Source organism: Exophiala bonariae (assembly GCF_035927105.1).
Source record: "Exophiala bonariae strain CCFEE 5792 chromosome Unknown scaffold_25, whole genome shotgun sequence".
NCBI classification, from domain to species: Eukaryota; Fungi; Ascomycota; class Eurotiomycetes; order Chaetothyriales; family Herpotrichiellaceae; genus Exophiala; species Exophiala bonariae.
This window is the reverse complement of record NW_027042500.1, coordinates 246289-271198: the sequence shown is the minus strand read 5'-3', so window position 1 is coordinate 271198 and position 24910 is coordinate 246289. Positions and strand designations below refer to the sequence as shown.

The 24910-nt window shown below is 49.2% G+C and overlaps 9 protein-coding genes across 9 annotated transcripts; 5 read left to right on the top strand and 4 right to left on the bottom strand.

Annotated features, from left to right (window-relative positions):
- Positions 1-846: 846 nt before the first annotated feature.
- LTR84_006602 (uncharacterized protein) lies at positions 847-2118 on the top strand (the record flags this gene model as incomplete). Its single annotated transcript, XM_064850162.1, has 1 exon — positions 847-2118. The coding sequence occupies one exon, from the start codon at positions 847-849 to the stop codon at positions 2116-2118; it is 1272 nt and encodes a 423-aa protein (XP_064703049.1).
- A 594-nt stretch (positions 2119-2712) lies between these two features.
- On the bottom strand, positions 2713-3252 carry LTR84_006601 (uncharacterized protein; the record flags this gene model as incomplete). Its single annotated transcript, XM_064850161.1, has 2 exons — positions 2713-3121; positions 3179-3252. The coding sequence occupies 2 exons, from the start codon at positions 3250-3252 to the stop codon at positions 2713-2715; spliced, it is 483 nt and encodes a 160-aa protein (XP_064703048.1).
- Positions 3253-3953: 701 nt separating this feature from the next.
- Positions 3954-5003, top strand: LTR84_006600 (uncharacterized protein; the record flags this gene model as incomplete). The annotated part of the gene is made up of 1 exon (XM_064850160.1): positions 3954-5003. The coding sequence occupies one exon, from the start codon at positions 3954-3956 to the stop codon at positions 5001-5003; it is 1050 nt and encodes a 349-aa protein (XP_064703047.1).
- Positions 5004-5158: 155 nt separating this feature from the next.
- On the bottom strand, positions 5159-5857 carry LTR84_006599 (uncharacterized protein; the record flags this gene model as incomplete). Its single annotated transcript, XM_064850159.1, has 2 exons — positions 5159-5491; positions 5570-5857. The coding sequence occupies 2 exons, from the start codon at positions 5855-5857 to the stop codon at positions 5159-5161; spliced, it is 621 nt and encodes a 206-aa protein (XP_064703046.1).
- Positions 5858-7342: 1485 nt separating this feature from the next.
- LTR84_006598 (uncharacterized protein) lies at positions 7343-8800 on the top strand (the record flags this gene model as incomplete). The annotated part of the gene is made up of 5 exons (XM_064850158.1): positions 7343-7501; positions 7554-8204; positions 8261-8530; positions 8583-8684; positions 8768-8800. 5 exons carry the CDS (start codon positions 7343-7345, stop codon positions 8798-8800), a joined length of 1215 nt encoding a protein of 404 aa, XP_064703045.1.
- A 985-nt stretch (positions 8801-9785) lies between these two features.
- On the top strand, positions 9786-11680 carry LTR84_006597 (uncharacterized protein; the record flags this gene model as incomplete). The annotated part of the gene is made up of 2 exons (XM_064850157.1): positions 9786-10066; positions 10120-11680. The coding sequence occupies 2 exons, from the start codon at positions 9786-9788 to the stop codon at positions 11678-11680; spliced, it is 1842 nt and encodes a 613-aa protein (XP_064703044.1).
- A 981-nt stretch (positions 11681-12661) lies between these two features.
- On the bottom strand, positions 12662-13255 carry LTR84_006596 (uncharacterized protein; the record flags this gene model as incomplete). The annotated part of the gene is made up of 1 exon (XM_064850156.1): positions 12662-13255. The coding sequence occupies one exon, from the start codon at positions 13253-13255 to the stop codon at positions 12662-12664; it is 594 nt and encodes a 197-aa protein (XP_064703043.1).
- A 1710-nt stretch (positions 13256-14965) lies between these two features.
- Positions 14966-16582, top strand: LTR84_006595 (uncharacterized protein; the record flags this gene model as incomplete). Its single annotated transcript, XM_064850155.1, has 1 exon — positions 14966-16582. One exon carries the CDS (start codon positions 14966-14968, stop codon positions 16580-16582), a length of 1617 nt encoding a protein of 538 aa, XP_064703042.1.
- Positions 16583-16801: 219 nt separating this feature from the next.
- On the bottom strand, positions 16802-17442 carry LTR84_006594 (uncharacterized protein; the record flags this gene model as incomplete). Its single annotated transcript, XM_064850154.1, has 2 exons — positions 16802-16952; positions 17027-17442. 2 exons carry the CDS (start codon positions 17440-17442, stop codon positions 16802-16804), a joined length of 567 nt encoding a protein of 188 aa, XP_064703041.1.
- Positions 17443-24910: the final 7468 nt, after the last annotated feature.

Below are 24910 nucleotides of genomic sequence, written 5' to 3'. Positions count from 1 at the left end.
CACGGAGAGGATACAAATCTGCCACTCGGAAATATCGCAAAGTCTTGGTAATCCGGGGACTCGGCAACTCGGGGTCCTGCTATTATTAGGGCTCGGGTATCCATTCCCACGAATGATCGCCATCTTTGTTTCATCCCTGCCTTTGCACCCAGGATGAACGGAATGGCTCTTCCATTGCTAGTGGAGATGGATAGCCATTTCCTAGTCATGGATGCGATCATTCCTTCGTCCACCTGATGGTGATTGCGATCGATCTGCTAAAGACAAAATTGTACCATCACTTGATGCCTTAGTCGGGAAATCAGTTTGGAAATATGGGTGAGTCTGGCCGCCATGATCTGGGGGAAATCCCGACCAAGCATGGAAGGGCAAATCAGATGTCTGCATCATAGACGAAGATCTATTGGCATTTCTCAATGTCTGGCACAAGGCTGGCTATTCGGGTGCATCAGGAAGGTGAATATGCACAGTTACATTGCTTGAAACCCGCCTGGTGATCCAAATCTCTCAAAGCACTTGTGTCATGGAAAGCACATACATTCTGAAAAAGCTCTTAGACGTCTACAAGATTTCGGGTACTCATCGGAGAGGTAGGATTACGATAGCGGGATTGGCTCAAACACACAATACCGAACGACGAGTCAGCCTGAACCGGGAGGACGAAATCCCAATTCGTCCCGAGGCGCATACTGGACGCTCCCGGAACTGTCTCGTGATGTTGATGCCGAGTGATTTAACTCTCTCGACTTGACGGCGTCCTTTCACACGTCCAAAGAAGTATAACTTGTCCATATTCCCGTCTAGAACGGTGATACTTGACAATATCCAGAAGTCGACATAGGAACAATGGAAATGCAACGAAGAGTTTTGATCGTCGGTGCCGGCTTCGCAGGCGTGTGGAGTGCCCTCGCTGCGAAGCGGCTGATCGACCTCAACCACGCAGAGGGCATTGAGGTGACTGTCGTGGCGCCCGAACCTAGACTGGTCCTGCGCCCGAGGCTCTACGAAGCAGACACGGGAGTGATGAGTACCTCCCTAACCGAACTGTTTGATGTGATCGGCGTTCAATATATCAAAGGCAAAGTCCATACTATCGACGCTTTACAACAGCAAGTGAAGATACGGGATGCAGACGGGGCGTACTCAAGCCTTTCCTACAGCCGTCTTGTCTTAGCGGCTGGAAGCTGTTTGTTGACGCCAGATATTCCTGGACTGCGTGAGCATTGCTTCAGTGTCGATCAATTGGAAGACTCGGAGGCTCTGCACAAACATCTACAAACGCTACCGTTACTTCCTCCAACGGCTGCTCGCAACACCGCTATTGTTGTGGGCGGGGGCTTTACAGGCATCGAAATCGCCGCTGAGCTGCCAGCTCGGTTGCGCTCAATCTTAGGAAAGGATGCTGATGTTCGTGTCGTCGTTGTCGACCGAGCCATGGAGATCGGTAATGAACTCGGCCCTGGTCCTCGCCCAGTGATCAAACAAGCCCTCACCGAGCTTGGAGTGGAGATGAAACTCGGGGCGGCTGTTGCATCGGTCAATGCAAAGGGAGTCGTCACAGCTGAAGGCGAAACGATCGAGGCCCTTACAGTCATCTGGACTGGTGGGATGGGAGCGAACCCTCTGACTCAACAAATCAAGAGTGAGAAAGACAGCATCGGGCGCCTCCACGTTGACCGCAATTTGCGCGTCCCTGCCAATGAAGCAATCTTCGCCACAGGTGACACGGCCTTTGCCGCGACCGACGAACAGGGTCATCATGCCATGATGTCCTGCCAGCACGCAATACCACTGGGTCGTGCAGCTGGTTACAATGCGGCCGCAGATTTACTTAAGCTGGAGAATAGACCCTATATGCAGCCCGCGTATGGGACATGCCTCGATCTGGGACCTTGGGGCTCTGTCATCTGTGATGGCTGGGAACGGAATGTGAAAATCTCCGGACCACAAGGCAAGGCAATTAAGCAATGGATCAACGGGACTGCCATCTACCCGCCAAAAGCAGATAAGGCTGCGGCGTTTGCTTCGGCCGATCCTGATCTCGCCGCGGTGGAGTTACAAGCCGCATTGGCCCAGTTCTTGCCTGAGGAGGAAAGATCAGGGTTTCGACATGGCTAGTATGCGGTTCTAGTTACACCACTTGAGTTAGCATTCTTTCTTGCGGTGGATAGCTCACAATCGAAAGCCAGAAGACTCGATACGGATCCAAGATGGAATCGTGGATGTCCCCACTCATGCACTCAAAGTAGAACTGGGATAAAACAAATTGATTTATTTATCTGCTTCAATCCGAACAGAGCCATTTGCGCATTCATGCTTCGACCCCGGTATTTGGTGCGCTTTGACTTGGATACTTCTGTGCTACTTCATGGAGAACATCTCGCACAAAGGTATATGCCTGCAGCAAGTCGATAGTGTCCAAGTATACTCTAAGTGGCTGTAGGCATCTCATAGAACTCAAACCTTCGGATAGATGACCTCAAGAGGACGTTCTGCTCCCTCTAATCTGCTCGGTTTTGCTCCAGACCAGGTGCTTTAAATTCATGCATATTTTGAAGGCAAGGGAACCGTATGGCTCAGGATTTTCCCTCAATGTTTATTGCTATTCTTTGCTGCATGCACGAGATTGATAATTTACTAAGGGAGCCCCGCTAATGGAATAGTGGTCGCCTGTTGGGCGTCGTGGCAGAGATCCACTTGGGTCATCCATCCTTAGGCTGCCTTCTGTGCTTCTTCAACCGCAGCATCAATGACAACCAAGCTTGCCAGTCCCTCTGTGTCAACTTTCTTCTTGTCTATGACAAACACAGCTAAAAATTGCGCTTCTTCGTCTCCCACATTTTCGGACCGTACATGATGACATCCCGGTGGCTCATACCAGCTCTCCCCAACAGAGTAGACTTTTGGCCCAGTGCCCTGAGAGTCCGGATCGTGATGAGGGCACACCATCTGATTGAGCATCTTGCCACGGATCATGGTGGCCACGATGGCACCTCCACCATGGGTATGAGGCGGAGTTGCCGCGTTTACCGGCGCCGTCACCATAAGACCCAAGTAGTAGTGGTCAGGAATGTTGGAAGGCGACTCCTGGAATACCGGCGCGACGCTGACGTCTGGTCGACTAGATTCAACGTGAGCTCAAGAGATGTTGGTCTCTGGCATGGCGGTCAGTACATACCCGTCCACAGTCCATTTTCCGTCTATCTTGACGATGTTCTGGTCTTGCCAGCGAGTCTCAACAGGGGAACTCATAATTGTAAAGTTGAATTGATGCGTGCGTGCTCGAGTTCTTGGATCCGAAGCAGTCAGTAGTATTGTCAAGTGGGAGGTTCAAGATATCGCAATGTTCAAGGCAAGAATCATTGGCCACAGTTTTATACCAACAGATATTGCTATCGGTTCAAGTACAAGCATGCGAAGTGCTCCTTCCCTTCTTAGCATCGACATTCTGATGTTTGTCAGACTTGGCTGTTGGCATTACGGCATCTCCAGAGGGTCTTCCCGCCGCTCGTCATCCTTTGAGTTCCTGGGTTAACTGTGAATGCGCCTGAGAAATTCTGAAAGCAGGCACGTTTGCCGAAAACGACAAGTTCATCCTTGAGCGTGGTTGCATTTTAGCCTCGTATTCGTAACTGCCCCAGGCGGGTCGGGGATCGGGCTCCAGTTGCACGCGAAACAGGCAATGAATAGCCTATTCAAAACTATGCCGATTCTGTCCGCCTTCGCAACTACCGCTTTGGGGACATCACGTCAACGTGAGCTGGGAGTAGATCACGGACGAGAATGGACTCAAATATTACTACCTTTATTAATCACAAGAGCGGAAGTAGTTGCGCAATCAAGCCAATGGTCTGCGTATTTCGCAATCTGAGGCAGTGTGAGTGAAAGGCCAGCTCCATCATGTTTTCAATTGCAAAGCAAGGAAGAACAAGTTCTCAATATAAGTTCTCAATATGCAAGCCGTTCGTGTCCATCCAAATCGCGTGAATGCTACAACGCCATACTCTGCCGCAAATCCAGCTCCTGTAACAGCCATTCATGTCGACAAGGGCATCCCTATACCGCAGCCGAATGGACCAGGAGAGTTGCTTATTCGTGTTCGGGCAACGACAGTCATTCGAGATGCCTTGACCTGGCCGGAGACCTACTCAAAAGAGTACGCAATCTTAGGACACGACTTTTCGGGGACGGTAGTATCAGTTTATGATGAAGTGGAAGGGTCGCCTTTCAAGCCAGGGGACGAGGTATTTGGAATGGCCCGCGCCGATCGCGGAGGAACTTGGGCTGATTATGCTGTGGTGATGGTGGACGAAACGTGCTTGAAACCTGAGCAACTTACCTGGGCTGAAGCGGCCGCCGCGCCTTTATCAGCACTTACAGCATATCAAGCTCTTTTTGACAAGGGCGGGGTTGTGCCTCCGGATCTGGGAAATCCAGACGGGTTATCGCTGTCGCAAGTGCATGATAGTCAAGGGGGGCAATGCCGTCTTCTGGTGACTGGCGCCACGGGAGGCGTTGGTACTTATCTCGTTGAGATGGGAAGACTTGCTGGAATGTACGTTGTGGCTGCAACAAGCTCCAACAGTCGTAACAAACAATTTCTCGAAAGTCTCGGCGCTTCTGAGATAGTCGAATACGCGGAATTGCTAAGTCGTACCGCGAAGTTCGATGTTATCATCGACACTGTCGGGGGACAAGTTCTGAAATCCTGCTGGGAACTGATTGGAGAGGTCGGGACGCTCGTTTCCATCGACAGTGCGAGTTATAACTTTGTTGAAATGCATCGAGACCTGGGGCTCGGTCAGCAGAAGACCGGTGTCAGGGCCTTGTTCTTCATCGTAGCTCCGTCGCGGGATGACTTGGGCCAGATCTCGAAGGCTTTGAAATCGGGTCTGATAACGCCGTTTGTAAGCAGTGAGATGGCCTTGACTGACGCCATATTGGCGTATGAGCGGTCGGAAGGACAGTCCATTGGGCGAGGGAAGATCGTTTTGATCGTATGATGAAACTGCTTGGATGGAAAGGGGTCATGCCACCACCTTCAAATCGCACAGGATTTGAATTTACACTGCCACATGAATGGTAATGTTTTTGGTCCTAGAAAGCTCTCCGGCCGTAGATGATATATCATTGCATGCCCAGTAACGCTTTGGTCCGATCAGGTTGCTGTGGGCATCAATGTTCTTATCAAGTTGATCTGGACCTTACGCCGACCTTTTGGTACGTATCCAGCTAGGCCGTCCTCTTTCATGTCTTGATAGAGCTGCCAACGCCATGTGCCAGGATGTTGGACAGCCGTAAATTGGGCGGCATCATCAAATATAATCACCCGCTCATCATCTGACCAATCCCACGGGCCAACATGATGCTCTATGCTTGCTGTCTTATTGCCATATTTGACTTCCATCGTACTCTTGTCAACGTATATCCAATTGAGCAACGGAGGGTCGGCTCTTGTTTGACTAACAAGGCCAAGAGGGACAGGATTTCTCTGTACAGTGGAGCGCCGCGTTAGTGCACACGAGACCCGTTTCAATCAACTCAAACTCTTCAAGTTCGGATCGCTTACTTCGTTATCCGGATATTCGATATAGAAGGCTTCCGCGACGTAGCCTTGCGAGCAGGGATTCACGGCTCCTTTAGGTCCAACCCAGACTCGATCATCCTTTAATACAATCCTATTTTCATGGATGTCGCGAACATATGGACTATTAAGATCGCAAAGAACATCGATATGGAACTTCTTCATCCGTGCCTCATCTTTCTGACGCTCTTCTTGTGTCTTTTGTGCAGAGTACGCTTGTCCTACACCCGTGATCGTAGGGATCGAGGTAAGGATCATAAGGCCGATAACCATCGTGGAAATCTCGTGGTTCAGGACTCCGGTAGTGTGGCAGGTGGAGACGGGAATTCTGTAGGTACCTCTCTAGGTAGGTCCTTGGGTGTATATATTGCTTCAATGGCGTGATGTGTTAGCTGTGGCTAAGTCTGGGACATGAATTATGGTGATGATCGAAACTCCGAACATAGCGTCACTCCGAGCGGATGCGGCAAAGGTGCCAAGCATCACGTGGAAATGCATTGATGCCAAACGTGCCAAGGCTGACTCACTGCTCCAGAGTGCGAAGTAAGTACCTACCTAAGGTAGAATACCTAGGTAAATACCAACGAGTAGGGATACCCCAAAACGAAGACATTATTCTTCCCCATCCTAACATGCCTTTTCAAATGCCATTTTGCTATTTCAGCAAGGAGATGAACTCCACCCTCTCTTCAAGCTATTCATGCAGGCTGAATGGTGGGGCCTCATCGAACTAACATCTGCTGGCAGAATTCCCTAGATTGGCGCTCCTCGCTATTGCAAAACCTTAGCTGGTAAGTCTCGTTCTTCTTCTTCCTCCCCCGTGTATCCCTGGAGTTGGATGCGCCGGAACGCGCACTACCAAGGTATCCATCGTCCGCGACAGATCTGGACGAGTACTGTACTGCCTCGTGGCCCTGCTGTCATCCAGCACCAACGGCAGTTCCAATTGAAAGTCCATCATGCCTCAAAAAACCACCAAACACCCCTGTGGGTTCCCCGCCTCCTCCACATTGTTGGAGTTATGCCAAGATGATTCATATGGTTGGAGTCATTTTCGTCGTCGCTCTATACCCAAAACGGGCATTCGACTAGCATACGCCGTGCCTATCGTGGTGAGGGAAACGTACTTGGCGCCATTCATGAGTGTTCGCTAGCTGTTCGGCATTTCCTTTCTACCCAGATGTGAGCTCCATCGCATACATGTATCCGACAACGAAGCGGAGACATCATCCACACCCTTCATATTCAGCCGTTATAAAGACATTGTCAGGGAATAAGTTGATGGCTTCCATCCAATCTTACACTCCTCTCCAGTCATGTCGACTATCAAGCAGGATACTATTGCGGCCAACTGGCGAGTATTCGTCGCTTGTGGTCTCATTTCACTTTCGCCATTCCAATATGGCATTGATTTTGGTCTAATCGGTACAACCCCCCATCAGCTAATCGTCAATCGAAGCTAAACAGCAATCAGGTGGTCTGCAGGCCATGCCTGGCTTCTTGCAGGTCCGAATTCCCCATTCGGGGAGATTTCAACCTTGAATCAACTGACAACGCTCTCAGATCTATGGATACAGGTCCGCAAAGAGCGCGAATGGGTGGAACATTGCTCCATTACGACAGCAGTTGATCTCATCGCTCATGACCCTGGGTGCATTCATTTCCTCTGGTGCAGCTGGTTTCGCAGCCGCAAAACTGGGAAGAAGACATTGTCTATGGCTCGCATGCCTTTTGTGTTGTGTCTCCAATATCATAATGATGGCCACCACTTCTATCGGTGCCTTATATGCCGGTCGCTTTCTCATTGGGCTAGCCAACGGTTATTTCATGACCTTTTCTCAACTCTATATTCAAGAAAGCAGCCCTGCGAAGTACCGAGGACTCTTTTTGACGACATTCCAATTCTGCACCTCGTTTGTAAGATTACCCTACACTTCAAAATCCCCGAGGTCTAACAAGCATTTATCAGGGCACCTTAATCGGCACAATCATAGATTGGGCGACGGCAAAGAGACCCGATAAGTCGGCCTACCTTATTCCACTGGGTATTATATACGTGGTCCCATTCATACTCTCAATCGCTATGTGGTTTATCCCCGAATCACCCCGGTGGCTGATTCTTCAGGGAAAATATGAAGCCGGAGTGAAGTCACTGCGTTGGCTTAGACCCGATGGTGCAGATGTTGAGTCAGAAGCAAATGTCATCCGTGACGCCATCGAGAAAGAAAAAGAGTTGAAGAGCAGCGTTGGAATATTGGACATGTTCAAAGACCCAGTCAATCGGCGTAGGACATTCCTTTCAGTCTGCGCCGTCACCCTCCAGGCTGCTTCCGGGTCAATGTTCATTATTGCATACAAGGCATACTTTTTGCTTATGGCGCACGTCGATAACCCATTTGGAATCAGCTGCGTTCTGAGCGCGTTGGGCTTGACAGCAATTCTGGCCAATTCTGCAATAGTTGTGCATTACGGCCGCCGCAGGGTCCTTCTCATGAGTGGCTTGTTGGTCTGTGGAATCTTTCAGCTTATAACAGCTGTTGTCTACGATAAACAACCTGGAACGAAAACTACCGGAAAAGTCATTGCCGCTCTTGCATGCTTGTACATGATGAGTTATAATGTGAGTTATTTTCCTGTTCATGAGTCGTGCATACACTAATGTAATCAATTCATCAGGGAATGATCGCAACATATGCCTGGTTGTCAGGAGGCGAGCTTCCCACCCAGCGGCTTCGAAGCCACACTTTTGGTCTTGCCGCGGCGGTTGGTTTCTTCGGTGCTTGGCTCACGACTTTCACGGCTCCTTACTTCATCAATCCAGCATCCTTGAATTGGGGTCCGAGATACGGCTACATCTGGTTTCCATCGTGTGTCGTCTCAGCGGCTTGGGTATTCTTTTTCCTCCCAGAGGTTAAAGGCCGTACCTTAGAGGAGATTGATGAAATGGTCAGTCGTCCAGCCACAATCACTTTGCTTTCCATCCTAACCGCAGCAATAGTTCGAAGCCAAGTTGGCCGCTAGGAAATTCCGAAAATATCAATGTGTGGGTACGAGTGCTGTTCTTGAGCACAAGCTCGCAAGACCTAGCACTGAGGAGCAAGTATGGGGGAATGAAAAGGTAAAAGTCATTCAACCCTATGTTTGCGCGCATCTCAGATTACTGACATCATGTACTTGCTCCAGGCCGCTGCCGAAACGACTATTAATACGGCATAGGGTGTGGCACGATGCAGATAGGTGCCTGCTTCATCGAAGTTTGGATGTATGGAATGCAGTTGTCTAATCACGATGTCTTCCAAGGCTAGGATAGGTATACCGAATTTGGCGATCAAAGTCTCATGTCCATGGGCTCAACAGTGGAATGATGAATAGTATGTGAATGAAAAAACTGCCTATGATATTCCCGATTTCACTTATTCGCAGTATTCGAGAAACATCCTACAATGATTTTTGCTCACTAGCTATGTGAAATCTACTATCGTCAAATCATTCTCAGGCACCGAGGAACCTTTGGCGTCAAACGCATGATTTCCAGAACACCCCCCAAGGTAGGACCACTTTGTTTCGCGAAAATGTTAGCATTTCCCGGAGCTAGTTCCATTTCGGAAGCCAAATATTTGGGCAATACCCGACTCGAAAGATCCATCTTGTGATAGACGATGACAGTGTGGGGGAGTGAGAATCACCATTAACTTCACTGGCCAGAGTATACTTGGCAGGACTATTGGCATCTGCAGTCAGACAAGCGCGAGCCGGCGTGGACTGGTGAACATGCATTGGACATCGAAATAACATAATTGAAAACATGCTCATTCTGGGCACCAAGGCTTGGTATTCGCACTGGTACATATACAGCTGGAAAGACGTAAAAGATTCGCAACCACTCATCCGCAAAACCTCGAGTCAGATCATGATGAGCGGCATCAAAGTTGCAGCTTCCTTGTTGTGGTGGCAGGTCTTATTCAATTTCAGTACTATTGTCACCGCTGATGGAATCGGGCTTCTTGGTGGTGGTAAATGGCTTTATCGCCCAACCTGTGCTCATTCATGCCGCCGTTTTGTCGCAAACTCGCCATTAATATGCGATGACGATGATCTGGCAGACCATGCTGCCGGGCAGCATAGCCACAGTGCGGCGGTATCGATGGCGTGTCGAATGAGCAACGTTCCTTTCTTACGGACGACAGCATTGTGCTTCTCCATGCATTGCGCTCGAGACAAAGTTCCTCTGTCAGAACTACAAGGCTTTTGGGAAGCTCATCTTGCTACGGGAACCTTGTCTGATCGCAGCTTCGTTCCTGCTCTGCCTTATCATCTTGCGCTAAGTGAGGCTCAGGAAGAACAAGACAACAGAGCTTTGGTCTACTTGATTTCTCGTGAGGTGCTGAATGAAACCATGCTGGTTGCAGAGGACGACTTCATTGCCATGTACAACTATCAAAAATCATTTGAGTACGGAGAGATTGATCATGGGCAGAATAGGTATGGTAGATCTCCATCTTTCATGTGTACTCAAAATCTGACACCGTGGCCAGCATTGCAGTGGTTTTGACAGCAATCGCAATTCCGGTATTAATGTCGCTTTCTGCATTATTGCCATACCGCTGGATCAGTCGATTGGTGGCAACCTTGGATCAACCGCTGCTCGGCCATGTCTACCGCGTCCCTTTCCTCAAAGCCGGCACCATGCCAACTCGCGCTCAGAGCCTGTTCTTCGCGTATCTCTGGATAATCAACATTGTCCTCATGTGTGCACCACTGCGCATGCTACAACCTAACTCCGGTCTCTCAGGGTTTGGCCAACAGGCGTTATTGACCATTGGCGATCGCGCGGGAGCATTGGCGGCTGCCAACCTTGTGCCATTGCTGCTGACGTCCGCCCGAAACAATGTCCTCCTGTGGATCACCAATTGGAGCAACACAACATTTCTACTCACTCATCGCTGGCTTGGATATATTGTCATTATCCAGACGGTACTTCATTCTATTCTCCTTCTTCATTGGTATCGCACGTACTCTGACTATACAACGGAATCTAAAACGCCATACTGGTACTGGGGCATCATCTCGACCCTCACGCTATGCTTTCTTGGGCCTCTTTCCATCCTTCCATTGCGCAGACGAGCTTATGAAATGTTTTTGGCTACGCATCAGATATTGGCAGCTCTTGCCATGATTGCCTACTTTCTACATATCTGGTACATCTACCAATATAACTGGGGATATGAAATCTGGGTCTATGTTGCAGGAGCCATCTGGTTCGTCGACAGATGTCTCAGAATCTTGAGGATCGCAAGGAACGGGATGCCAACGGCAATCATCACTTCACTTGGTGAGGGGAGCGACCTCCTGACGGTCAGCATAGAAGGTTTACACAGCGAAGGCCATGTCTACCTTTACTTCCCGACCATGACTTGGCGCTTTTGGGAGAATCATCCTTTCTCGGTCCTTTCCTCGTTTAGCTGGGCAGACCAAGACATAAGTCCATCAGAAACTCCCGAGAGAACAAATTCAATGACAGAAAAACATGCGAGCGCGAGATCTGAGCCTGCAGTCGCAACTTTAGCCTCACGGAATGAAATCTCTCCCGCCACCAGCCTTCTCTTGCGACCGCAAAGCGGAAGCACGCGAAAGTTACTAGAGGAAGCTCGCAGGCAAGGTGGCTCCATCTCAGCCCCAGTATGGGTTGAGGCTTCGTATCATTCTCAATCGACGAAGCCTCTCTACCGCTGTTCCACATTGATTTGTATAGCAGGCGGAGTGGGTATTACCGTCGCACTACCCACTTTGCAAGGCTATTCTGGCCCAGAGGCACGACTGTACTGGGGGGTGAAGCACCGGGACATCGTCGATGCCGTCGCTCCCCATCTACGAAGGTTGGAAGGGCGAGTGAAGGCGGAAATCAAAGTCGGGGAGCGGTTGGCTGTCAAGAATATAGTACAAGACGAGGTTCTTGGTGGGACGGCTCGAGGCGATATTGGTATTCTGGTCTGCGGTCCACCAGAGATGGCGGACCATGTCAGAATTGCTATTGGGGAGGTGTCAAGACGCTCGAAGAGACCCATCGTATTTCTAGATGAATCTTTCAGTTGGTGAGCAATTCAAATCTGGTTGGAGGAGTCGTGGAAACGAGGGAAAGGCCTTGGGATGGTGTTGAGCACGCAAGCAGGCGCTGGAGGAGCCCACCTATCTCTAGCGCTTGCAGTCTAGACAATTTGAATTTGATATCACCAAGTTGATCGGGTCCAGACTTGGCTATGGAAAGGTAAGACTCAGTCGGTCGTCACGATCAAGTACTCATCGAATCTGGCGTATGTAACCACCTGTTGGTCGAAACATCATGGTCTCTCTGCGGCAGTCCTGAGCAATCCGTTGCGGTCCTCAGTGCTTCTTCAATGAAACCACGAGGTATGAGAGCCGTGAGAGACTGTTCGCATGCGGCTTAGTTGACGAGCATGTTGCTGATGGCTACCTCAGACTCGTAAAGTGGGAATCGTCGGGCGGCTCGGGCATAGCCAATGCTATTAACCCTATCATTTACCCCCTGGAGTGAGCACGTTTCTATGCCCCACACTTTTCGGCTACGACGATGTCCAAGATGCCAAGAGGCCGAACTTGCTCACGTATACGGTAGTGTTACGTACTTGCTTGTGTTCCGCCAGTATCCTCACAAATCTTTCGTTGAAGATTGTTTTTGATCGTCCTCGTGTTCATGTTTCCCTCTCCGTCCTCTGAAATGCTTCCGGCCGTGATAAGCGAAACTCTAAATACTCCGAGTTGATAACTCAAACAATTATGTTGTTGCATGATTCAGCGGGTATTCAAGCGTTTCAAGAACAAGGGCTTGCTACCATGCGCTTCCAGTATTTGAAAGCCTGGGTCAAAACCTGTGTCGATGGCCATGTTGATTCGATATCCATCTAGACGGAGTTCGAAACACAGCTAAAGAATGTCTATTCTCTAAGGCGAAGGGTACCAGTCTAGATCCAACAATGCACACAGCCTAATCCTCAGGAGCTCTCAAGTTTGACACAAAAGGCTGAGTCTTCCCTTTTCAATCTCTTTTCTTGCCGTTTCTCAAAGACAGGTGAGGAGGCCAACCAGCGCTGCGAGCCCCACTGGGCTTTGCAATGATACAGTGAGACCCGATGCGGCAGACCCAGAGCTCCCTGAGCCCGTTTGTGTCCCATTTTCGCATGATATGGAGGAGTTGTCCACAGCTGTACAGTTCTGTGGCTCTCCACCAGCAGCCTGAAGTGCCAGTATCGTACCATTCGTTGTGACATCGACCGGGTCATCTCGATCTGCTGGACATTCGATAGTTGCAACAGCCACATATGCTCCTTGCTCGAAGGTGGTGCAGTTCTGAGCTACACAAGTAGTGACGTTGGTATTGAAGTCCTGGTTGACGCATAGTGGGTTGTTTACTGGCTCGGGGAAGAACTCGAAGAAACTATTGCAGCAGTCGCGCAGACATTGAGGCCATTCAATGCCGGATGGAGTAAAGTTGAAAGCACCGTGGCTCATGTCGTGTCCTGCACCAGTTCCTGAGGTGTCATTGTGGTCGTGCTCATGTTCATCATCGTGGCGAGGGTGAAGCAGAAACGTGTGAGCGTTGACGAGGCTGCAAAGGAAGGTGACCAGAATGAGGAACTTCTTGGTTAGAACCATTTTCGACTGTTTTCGAAAGGATGACAAGGTCGCTGTTGAATGATGTGACCATTTCCATAATTGAGGCATCAAGTGCCCTTTTATATATCATCGGCACTCGTGTCGGACCTTCAGTGTACTCAGCGGGACAGGAGCCAAGAATTGCAAGGAGCTCGTAACACTTCAGTAGTGTCTCAGCCACATACTCCAGAGTGTCCGGAAAAATGCAAATGCGAAGAAAAAGGCTCGAATGCCATGGGTGCTGGGACTGTGAGAAGGTCATGGTTATTGGCTGTCCGTGGAAAAGACAGAATGCTCCTCTGGATCAGAGCGAGACTGAGCATGTTTTTCATACAAAGGCATTCCTTGGCTCACACGGTTCACCAAATTCATACTCTAGTCCTCCTTGGCGTCAAACATTTCAAGGTTGACATGAAGCATTTTGGGCTCCGTAGCATGGCTATCTATCAGTCGACACTACCTAAATTGCTGAAAAGAGAGTCCGACGATTTAAACCGTGTACTCGTACTCCAGTCAAGTACACGGTTACATACGGATGGTGACCGTGACTAGTTGGGCCGCATTATCCATATTCCCTGGATTGATATCCAGGAGTTGAGGTCTCGAAGGGCATGGCTTGCGTTCCTTTGGCCTCAATTCGCAAAGAAATCTGAAGTGAGCTATTCGCGCCTTTCGACGGTAGTTGTTCATGCTTGCTACCATTTCATCCATTCTGTGGGGAATATCGTACTGCTGTTGCTTACTGCCCATGCTAGGCTAGATAAGTGTACGACAAGCTGAAGTGTCTTAATGCTGGATCGCGTAGAAATCGACCTGTTTCTATGAGTTCATCAAAGTCCAAGCAGTTTGACTACTTTAATCCCTGTTGTATTGTCCTTGAAAGAGCGCCAAACGCCGATAACACTAAAAAGACCACGCAGAACCCCAGCTTACAGGCTCAAGACTAGTCAATCCCAGAGCCTGCCCATTTCCATTGCCACTGATTATCAGGGCACCATTCATCCTTTCAGGTCCATCGCCAAAAGTGAATGAAACATAACGAAATTTGAGGTTAGTGTCTGGAGCTTCGAGCGAATCAAGTGCAGGCCTTAAGGAATGGTATGAGCAGGTTTCTTAGCCCAAACGGCTCTGTTTCCCGCAGATCCGGGCCGGTCAAGGCTGCGCGACTTGAATGATTATGCGACCAGCTGCAATAATGCAGAATCAAGATTCTCGATTGCCATCGTGGTCTTTCTTTCTAATATATGGCATGGGACAAACAGCAATCACATAATATCATCAATCCTCCTTATTATCCAGAAATGTCGTCAACCAGTCTTTGGGTTAGGCACGATGGTCACAAAGATAAAGGCCAGGGCTATTACACTAATAATAACCAAATCGTGAAACGAATATTTTGGGCTACAATAGTCGTCATCGTTCTATTGTACGCGGTTGATCGATTTTACACCTTCTTGCGAACACGACGGTCAGTTGTCTTTGGTGTGCAAATCACTGCCGGCTATCGCTGAATCTTACAGGCTACCACGTCGACATGATCGACACGTCGAAGAATCGAGCTCGAGCTATAACTCGTGGGCTTACAGATGTCGAGCAGTCTTTCGACAGATAACATATCTTCGCATGGGACTATCTAAAACATACGAACGCCACCTTTCCATACCATCGTTTGGCGAATGCATGATACTAGTCGCATATTTTGCTTTCCTAATGGCACTCATGTGGACTAATGTGATTTTTGAATCTAACTCAGATCTCTACAAAATCAAATGGGAAGTGTTGGCTTTCCGAGCTGGATGGGTTTTAACGGTGCAGCTTCCACTGCTTTACGCCACAGCTCTCAAGGTCAACCCTATCACTATTCTAACGGGCATTTCGTACGAAAGAATAAACTGGCTTCACCGATGGATCGCCCGATTTATGGTAATAACCCTGTTCTTACACGCGTTCTTCTTCCTCTACGAGTGGGGCCTAACAAACAGCATAATGAGCCAATTCAGGGTCCTACCCATGGCTCTCTGGGGTTTGTCTGCCTGGGGAACCATGATACTGATGGTCTTGGGCGGCTGGCGATATATCCGCTCTCGATTTTACGAAGCCTGGATTATTAGCCATATTCTCAGTGCTTATGTCGCACTCGCATTAACTTACACCCATACACGCTGCACTACATATTTTGTTTTCATCTCCTTGGCGCTTCTCCTGTTTGATGCTACAGGTAGGACAATTTTATGGCTAAGAAACAATGTCTGCTATCCAATAGCTTCAGGAAGTGAGTCTAAACTCGGACATATCGCGCATTTGCAAGCACTGGATGAGGAGTACGTCAAGGTCGAGCTTCGCAACACTTCTCTTCGGTGGAAACCCGGACAGCATATCATGCTGCAAGCTCCGCAGGTGTCCTTCTCTCAATCACACCCATTCACCATCAGCAGTCTTTGTGATGGTCAAAGGAAAGCTGTTTTAGTGATCAAAAAACACGCAGGCTTTACACACAGGCTAGGCGCTCGAGTTTCTAAAAATGCAACGCGTCCACTTCAAGTGTACGTATCTGGGCCGTTCGGCAACGCCCCATCCTTAGCGACAGAAGATACTGTCGTCTTTATCTCGACGGGAAATCGCGCATCGTATACATACGCTCTGCTTCTAGATCTCCTGTCGAGTTCAAAAATCACGCAGACAATTCATTTCCATCACATTGTCCGGAACCGACGCATACTCTCCTTCTTTCAAGACCAAATCGATGATTCTGCACGAGCTGCCACTCAAGTTGGAGTTCAATTGCTTTTCAATTTCCACATTACCTCCGCCGTACATCATCACGCCGAAGAGTCTGATGCTGACACTAGTCTGACACTCTTCGATATTGGGGAAGGCAGCTCGACCGGCTCATCGCGCGCTCAAAGCATCGAACTGGCAAAATTTCGACCTAGTGGCTCAAGTTTAATGCTGTCGCAAGCAGAGAAAGAACCTCCGGACATTGGTGACCAATATCAGACTCAAGAACCTTTTCATCATGGAACGGAGGAGGAGGCTGCCACGCTTCTCGGAGTGGAGAAAGCGCATGCTCTTGACGAAGAGGGTCGGATTTCAAATGGACCTGAATTCGTAAAGTACAAGTATTGCGATGGTCGGCAGTCTGCTGATGTGATGTTAAGGCCTGCAGTTGTAGATGCAGTTGGAGACGTTGCGGTGGTGGGGGCTGTGCCATCACAACTAGCAGCAGAGATGAGCCAAGTGGTCTCGCGCATGTCAAAGGAATTAGGTCTGGCAAGTGGGAAGTCATCTGTCCGGAGTCTGCGGCTTTGGTTGGAAAGCTATGGATGAAGGCTGCCCAGGTCAGAAATCTGGAATTTCGGGGACATTCTATTGACTAATTAGTGTTCGGAAAATACACATCCGATATGTTCAAAGATCAAGAGCTATCCAAAAAGCCTCCTACCGCGCGATCTCAATCATAACATCAACATTGTTACAACCTTCAAGGTGCTGTTGAGCAATACACACAGTATACCACTTGCTTCCACCTGACATCAGCGCAATGGGCTAAGGGAAGAAGTTTCCAATTTGGCCCAGTTCTCGAGCCAAATTGATCCAATCACCCGATGAGGTAGCATTGTAAACCAACATTTTCTCCAGATCAATTGAGATGATGTCGGTCCCTTTGAACTTGAGGAATTTGCCAGCTGGAACAGTACTGGAACCAAAGCACTGCGTCAGAATATCTAAACTCAATGAAGATGGTGCACAGGGTCTACGGAATATCCTTACGCATTATACCCAGTGGAGTATGCCTCAAATTGCCATCGATACGAGATAGTGTTGCAATCGTGCAGGACAAACAGAGGATACTGCACGGCATTGGTGAAGGAAGATGGGCCGCTAGCGGTCAGCGAGTCGAAAAACTCCTGAATGCCTTGAGTTGCTGGCTGGTTGCTATAACCTCCGGTCGCAGTCTCGTCGTAGCTGGTGAAGTCTGTCGTGACGATACTGGTCAGATCGGCGAGGGTTGTTACTGCCCCTGTGTCATAACGAGATACATAGCGGGTCGCTAGGTCTTGTGCTTGTTCGTCAGTCAAGCACTTCACGGTGACAGGGTGGGCATATGCTCCCCATGGAAACCATGCCCTTGCGTGTACCACGCTGCTGAGTAGCGGTAATGCTGATAGAAGATGAATGGCATGCATGATGTCCTTTGCCGACGCTTATCGAATTCACTGTCTCTGCTAGGTCGTCATATGATGAATCGCAAAGCGAAGGGATGAGATTACACCATATTCCCATCAGTGCAATCACTGCAATTAGAAAGTGAATGACCTCACCTTTGAATATTCGGAAGGCTGGGGATGGAAGTGCTCTTCAGAGTTGTCTGTGCGGTACAACTTCAATCAGAGTTAGCCCTTGACTCTTCCCGTTAAACTTTATCATGCCGCTTTCGTCGAACTGATGCCGCACAGGTCACCATCTTGCCGCATTCGGCCTCCATGCGAGGCATTGAGTTTGCAAGCCATGAGAAGCTCAACTATATATAGTCATCGAAAAGGCTGGATGAGTTTGGTCATACAGCCAGCATGTCAAATCCATGATTTGACGGGCGTTCGTAAACAATCTGCGATATCCTAGTCTCAATTTGCTGATCTAACAAATTGGAATTATTGCGGCAGGCACATCGTACAAGTGCATCATATGCTAGCTTCGCACGAATCCAGGAATGTAGCGCAAATTTTGTTGAATCATGGTTGTGAACATCAAATATTCATTCGAGAATCAATTGTAAAGCTTTCCAACGCTTGCGACGGCAGAAAATTGACATCTTTCCGAAGACCTGTCAGCACGTGATTCGGCAACGAAGAACTTAGCAGTGCCTCGGTCATGGAAAAACGTCTACCCGTCAGAAATCTTGGCATCAAACTCTAAATATTTCAAAGTCCTGAATTCTTCATCTCTCAGGCTGTTTAGTTGAAAGATATATTAAATGACAGAGATGGCGACACAAAACTTGGCATACACGTAAAAAGAGTCGAACAAGTGCGATGGATGCCTTGAAACTTCTTTCCCGGTCATCCGGTCTAAAAGCAAAAACATTAAAAACCCCATCGAGTCAAGACACATCATCTCGGAGTCAAAATACGGATATCGATAACGTAAATGGCATCAGCAGAAAACGAAAACGTGGATCCGACGAGCTTGCAGAAGTAGAAAAGTCGCATGCACAGCAGGTACTTTCTGAGCCGGAGATTCGACAGACTCAGAAACGGCACAACATCAAAATTGTTGATTTGAACCAGTTCCGGGCTTCAGGTTCGACTTCAGAGTCCAAAAAGTCACATAAAGAGAGCGCTAGAATATTTCCACAGCCCCTTGTCAACTTCAAACATTTGCGCGACCATCACAATATCACAGCCTCGCTAGCTCACAATGTGGCTGGCCAGGGATATCATGAACCCACCGAAGTCCAAATAGCGACACTCCCGCTTCTTCTGAGGGGATCACCAAGCCATGGATCAGCTGAACCAAATCTCTTGACAGTAGCACCGACTGGCAGTGGTAAAACATTGGCATTTCTTATACCACTAATTGAGAAGGTTGCCAAAAGTCACCGGATGGAGGGGGAGGCGGAAAAGCATGTCAGCGCGTTTATTTTAGCACCAACCAAGGAGTTGATATCACAGATTGTGAACGAAGGCAGGAAGCTCACGGCCAACACGGGTGTAACAATAACGGAGATGAAGAAAGGCATGAGACTGTACGATGGTCAGGACGAGCCAGCTGATGCGACCTCCAGTTCGGAGAGCGAAAGCGAAGGGGAGCAAGGGCCGCAAACCGAGAAGCGTGCTCCTCTTGTCAAGTCTGATATCCTGGTCACAACTCCGTTGAGTCTTGTTCATGCAGTGTGCCCTACCTGGGACGAGGACGAAACCTTACCCCCTCAACCGCTCCCTGCAGTGAAAACATTGATTTTTGACGAAGCTGATGTTCTTCTCGACCCGCTGTTCCGTGCTCAGACCCTTGCTATATGGTCAGCATGCTGTTCCCCTGACCTCCGAGTTAGCATGTGGTCTGCAACAATCGGCTCGAATATCGAGGAACTCGCAGTTCAAACGATTGTGGCACGGCAGAAGAAGCTTAAGATCGCAAAAAGCAGCCAACCTCCACTGATAAGAACAGTTATAGGACTTAAAGATGTCAGCTTGCCGACAATCTCGCATAGACTTACCTATACCGCAACTGAATCAGGCAAACTCTTGGGGATGCGGCAACTACTTCATCCCTCACGGCCAGTACCATCGAAGTCTGAAAAGGACAAGATCGAACCACTTCGGCCTCCTTTCTTGGTATTTACACAGACGATTGCCCGGGCACAATCACTCTACACAGAACTACAATACGATATTCCTTCCGAAGCCGGTGGGTCTTCACGTATTGCGGTTCTTCATTCTTCACTTCCGGCACACACCCGTTCATCAATCATGCAGAGCTTCCGTATGGGCAAGATCTGGATATTGATCACTACAGATCTCCTCTCAAGGGGGGTGGATTTCCGGGGTGTCAATGTGGTCATCAATTACGATATACCAACGACAGTGGCAGGGTACGTGCATCGTGCTGGGAGGACAGGAAGGGCAGGTCGAGAAGGTGGTGTTTGTGTGAGTTTCTACACCAAAGAAGACATAAGATACGTCAAGGGCATTGCGAATGTGATTGCCGCGAGCCAGAAGGCGCAATCTGCGACCAAAGGAGCAGTAACAGACGCTGGTTCCGTTGGTACAACACCAGCATCGTCTTCTGTTGGCGGTGATATCCAGCCTTGGCTGTTGCATGCTCTCCCAGATGTTTCCAAGTCCGCCCGAAAAGACCTCAAACTGCATGGAGTAGAGTCTCGACGGGCCATACATGCAGATGACGATGAAAAGACCAAACGTAACAAGCGAAAGGCAAGAATCGGGACAGAAAGTGGGTATGCAAAGCGAGAAGTCAACCGAAAGCGTGGTGCGATCGAGCAGACACTGCGAACAAAACGAGTGGAGGATCCGAGCGAAGGTGGCGGAGAATGGGACGGGCTTGAATAAGCACATGCTTGTCACAAGGAACCACTATCTATCTAGTTTGCATGCGTGCCGTATGCGCTTTTGCAGGAGAGTTTGTGGTGGTCCCAAGTTTACGACCACCTACTATTGACTTCAAATGCCAAAATTCAAACCTTGAAGCTTCAACTACGATAACGGATTGCATGGGACCAAAGAGACTAACGATGCATGGCATGGATGTGGGATCGCGCACGGCAGGATGCGGAGTTTGCTCAACAGCCCGAGACACAGCGTACAGAAGTACCACGGGTGAAATCCGCAGATGTTGTTATGCGGGACACCTGGAATGGACTCACTTGGAAAGTTTCAACCGTGACATCCACCAGTCCGGACTCCGAAGTCCATCCACATTACGAGAATCGAGTTGGAACGAGGCTCAGCGCCCAAAACATCTACCGCGACCTATTCAGGACAACTTGGGCCGCGGATATCTAAGAAGGGGCCTTGAAGCCACAAAGTGTCTGGACTGGTCGAAAAGGGACCCACATTCGCAATCAAGAGCGGATGGTCTGTGGCTTGATGGCGCCAGGCTCATTGCGTCACGGAGTTTTTCTCGGATAAACAAAAGGCCTGTGAAACTTTGCAGCAAAGCCTCCCAGCTTTTGGGGCCTCTAAATTGGAAAACAGGGAAACAGGGGTGGACAACAACGGTTTGAGATCTCCACAGAACGACTCACGAAGTATCTCAGCAATACTTCTGAACCATGGTTACACACACTACTGGGTTTGCGACTATCCGTCGGCAGATCTTTGTTACTAGAAAGCAGAGGCATCTTGAAGAATGGCTCGTCAATCTACACTCTAATATTTGAAAACCCGTTACTTCTTGTCCGGTAAATCTTCTACAAAACATGTGGGACAGGAGGATTTGTGCAGCTGATTCCATGCAAAACCCAAAATCCGGTACCTTTTCCGTAAATACAGCTTGATATCAGGACCACCCTTCCGAGCCGAGTGGACTTACCGGTGCAGCCCGTCTCATCACGGAATTGTTCCAAAGTCTTTGGGCAACCCGGTCGAAATGACCACATCTAATCTCATGATCTTGCTCTTGGGTGGACTGACTCTGCACTGACGGAAACGGCTTCGGGAAGTGGAAACGGCATTCGGCCACCGCCGCCTGGGAATTGTACAGTTACTTGAGAGCAAAATCTCCTGATGTTGATATTTTGCCAGCAGCGTTTTCATCTTGAATCATAACATGATGTTGTAAAGATCGATAAAATTACTTCATCGACGAGGACATTTGTACCGAGTGTGGCCAGACCGTGGCGACCGTTGCGTGATATTCAGGGCAAGGGCCGATGTGGGACGAAGTTGCCGAGCGGCAGACGGCACGTCCCATGTGTGCAGCGATAAAAATATTCAAGACGTTCCCGGTTCCGAGTTTTTTTCCCATGTCGTTTCCGCCTGTCATACCACAATCACGACTCCGATTTTACGAGTAGGTCAATGGGAGTTGTGTTACACCGCAAATGATCCACCTACCCGTCGGCATCCATTCCGCTGTGATTGCCTCAGTCCACCCTAATAGTAGCCCAGTGTGGTCCGCCCGATGGTTTTGTTGCCTGATCTTCGGAAGAAAGTGGTTATGTCGGGAAAGCCCCCTTGACGACGTCCACTGTGCCGATCAAACTCCCGTTTCTTGTTGTTGTTGACCGCTCCCAGAGGTGGTACAAAGTCGATGTCGACGGTGGTCACCGTGCCGATATTGAGGAGTAGTATTGGTTTGGGTGGCAGTGCCCGGTGGGACGCAAAATTCATTCGCTCCACCTTGTCTTCAGGTGATGCTTTCCATTACTTCCGCACATAGAAGGGAAGCATTTCCGACGGTATTCGGGATCCTCCGTCCGAATGAAACTCACATTCCGGTAAGGAAGCTGAATGATCACCGGAGATGACATTTGTCGACTGACCGACGCTGTGAACCGGTATCAAGCCCACGGAAACCTTTTTCACGTAGGTAAACTGGATATTGATCACTCCACCATAGCTATACCAGTCTGTCGATACCCACGCTTCCCGATTGAGGGAAGGAGTATTCCGAACATGTTGAAGGACGCCTCAGCTGACGGGTCAGCGTTGATGCTGATGAATACGTGGTGCGAGTGTGTGCAATCGACACCACCACAGTCAACCCGAGTCTTTACTAGGCAGGGTGGTTTGAGATCTAAGTAAGAATTTATCGTTCGGAACTGTTCGACGGCGCGGAAACTCCTACGGAATACTCATATCCACGTCCAGCGGAAAACGTGGGACACTCTTTCCGCGTAAATCACTCCTTTTTCTCAATTCCGGCCGGTTGATTACTTTCATAATGTCCCGTCCCGGCTGACCGCTTGATGGATTCGTAGTTATCATTGGAACCTCACCGTCGACGATGTCAGCGACGTATCTTTGAGGCAGAACTATCTGCCTCTGGAGGACGGGACACATGGTCACATATCATGTTGCACAATCGTGCCGGCCCGTGTTCCCACCTGCTTTCCAACTCATATCACCTGTTTGAGTGGAAACTCAATGTTGATCCCACATGAAGAGGCATTTGTCCTCCAATTTTCTAGAAGCCTCAGACGAAAAAGTGTCGCACCGAGCAATTCAATCCACATCACCCACATCGCACAACTTGAATCCTGGATGAGGGGCCTACGCCACTGCAATATCGTAGTTTAACAAAAGTGTGCGCCGAATCTCGACCGAGTTTCGAAGTCGGCAGACTTCTGAAGACGTACGAGGGAGGCATGACAATGTTCTGGGAAAACTCCTGAGTCAACATGATTCATGCAACGTGCACCTTGTGTTATCAAGGTGGTGAACTTTCGGGGGTGAGTTCCGAGTTCTCAGCCTACACAGTCGGGTGTACTCCCGTGTCCGTCCGGGCGGGCGATAATTCCGATTCAAAGAATGCTGTTTCGTGAATTTTGTCCCTGTCTACAAGGTCTAGACCTTTGAGACCGTGAGCTTCACGGAGCAGCCATCAGAGCCATGAGAACTAAATATGCTTTGCAATCTGAGCACGGGAAAATCAGCCCTTCAGCAAGGAATGTGAAGGATTGGAACATGAAAGTGCAAGCGAGCAAGATTAATCTGCAAAAAGCCTGGCAAATCGCGGTGCGTCAATGCCGTAAATCGAGCCGAGTTGCCTCGTGCAAATTACCCCCATTGACTCCTCCACGTGCTACTAAGGCTGTGGGATGCCTTCAATGGTATTCTTGACGTCCCGACATGGGTTTCATACTGGTCCTTGTGTGCAATGTGGAACAGGAGTCCGGGAATCGCCCACTTTGAACAGAACATTCAATATCATGACATTGACTTCACTGGTTTCAGGACTAGCGAAGCACTATATCGAGTTGAAACCACAGGAGAGAAAACACGAGAAGGCTCGCCTATCACGCCTCCGTTTCTAGCCGCATGACATCTACTTGGTACTTCGGATCAACCACAAATTTCGGCGTTTGACCCCTTTGACAATATGCACGGCAATTGATGAGGGGCCCTGGCGACAAGCCCATGGGTCAGACTTTGAGATTGAGACTCGAAATTCGTATTTGCGAGTCAGAGAGTTTGACAGCTGGAGCAATCCCTGAGTCGACTTTACGAGAAACTATTGATGGTTTGACATTTTCAGCTTTTGCTTGCTTCCGCACTCGCATTCCCAACTTTGGAAACCTGGTCTCGTCTCGTTTCGTCTAACAAGACACTACAGGAGAGTTCGAGCATTCTCGAAATGGGTTCCCCACTTGCAGCAGGTACGAGTAAAGCTCGAGTCACTCGGGATGTTGGTCCGGCTCAATAGAATTGCCTTTCGACTCAGAATCAAATAGACTGCTGCTGTTGAGGAAAAGAAGCTTGCCACGATGGCGGTACTTTCCGATGGTGCCTCCTCCAGCCGCAAGAAGCTTTATCCGAGAACTTCGATCCACGAGTAGTTCACCCTCTGAGCATTTTGATGCCGCCGTCGCAAGGTCGATCCTATCCAATAGCATGGAATGGATGGGAGCCATGTTACCAGTCTGAGACGTGATGAATTTCAATGGACGGCCCATCGACCATACCAACTGGGCTGTTTCACCCCGCCTCGGTGCACAGGTCTCAGAATGTGTTGATAGGTCAGGATGTCAACATCGAGATTTAGCTGTACTCACAAAGTATGTCCTCCCTTAAGCGAAGGGTACCAGCTTCAAAGCCAGCACGTGTCAAGTAGCATACCGTGCACTACAAGACAAAAAATATCCAAGCACGGGAGTGAAAGCACGGCTTGAATGATCCAGGTCCAGGCCTCATGCATACTTGAAATGTGGAGGCACCGCCTAAGCTGCATGGGGTTGGGCTTAGGGTCCTCCTTAGCGTCACCATCCCAGAAAGGACGCCAGGCACTACCGCCTACGAGTAACACAAGGGGTGGCCGGATGGCTTTTCCAGGCAGGAGGTTAGGCACTGGGAAGTAGATCCGTACGGGGTGTCACACCGTGTAAAGCCGGCCCTTGACGATGGGATGCATGTGTTTGTGACCTCCACGCCCAGGTCCACGACGGGGGTTATCTAAGCATGCAAGGACCGGGAC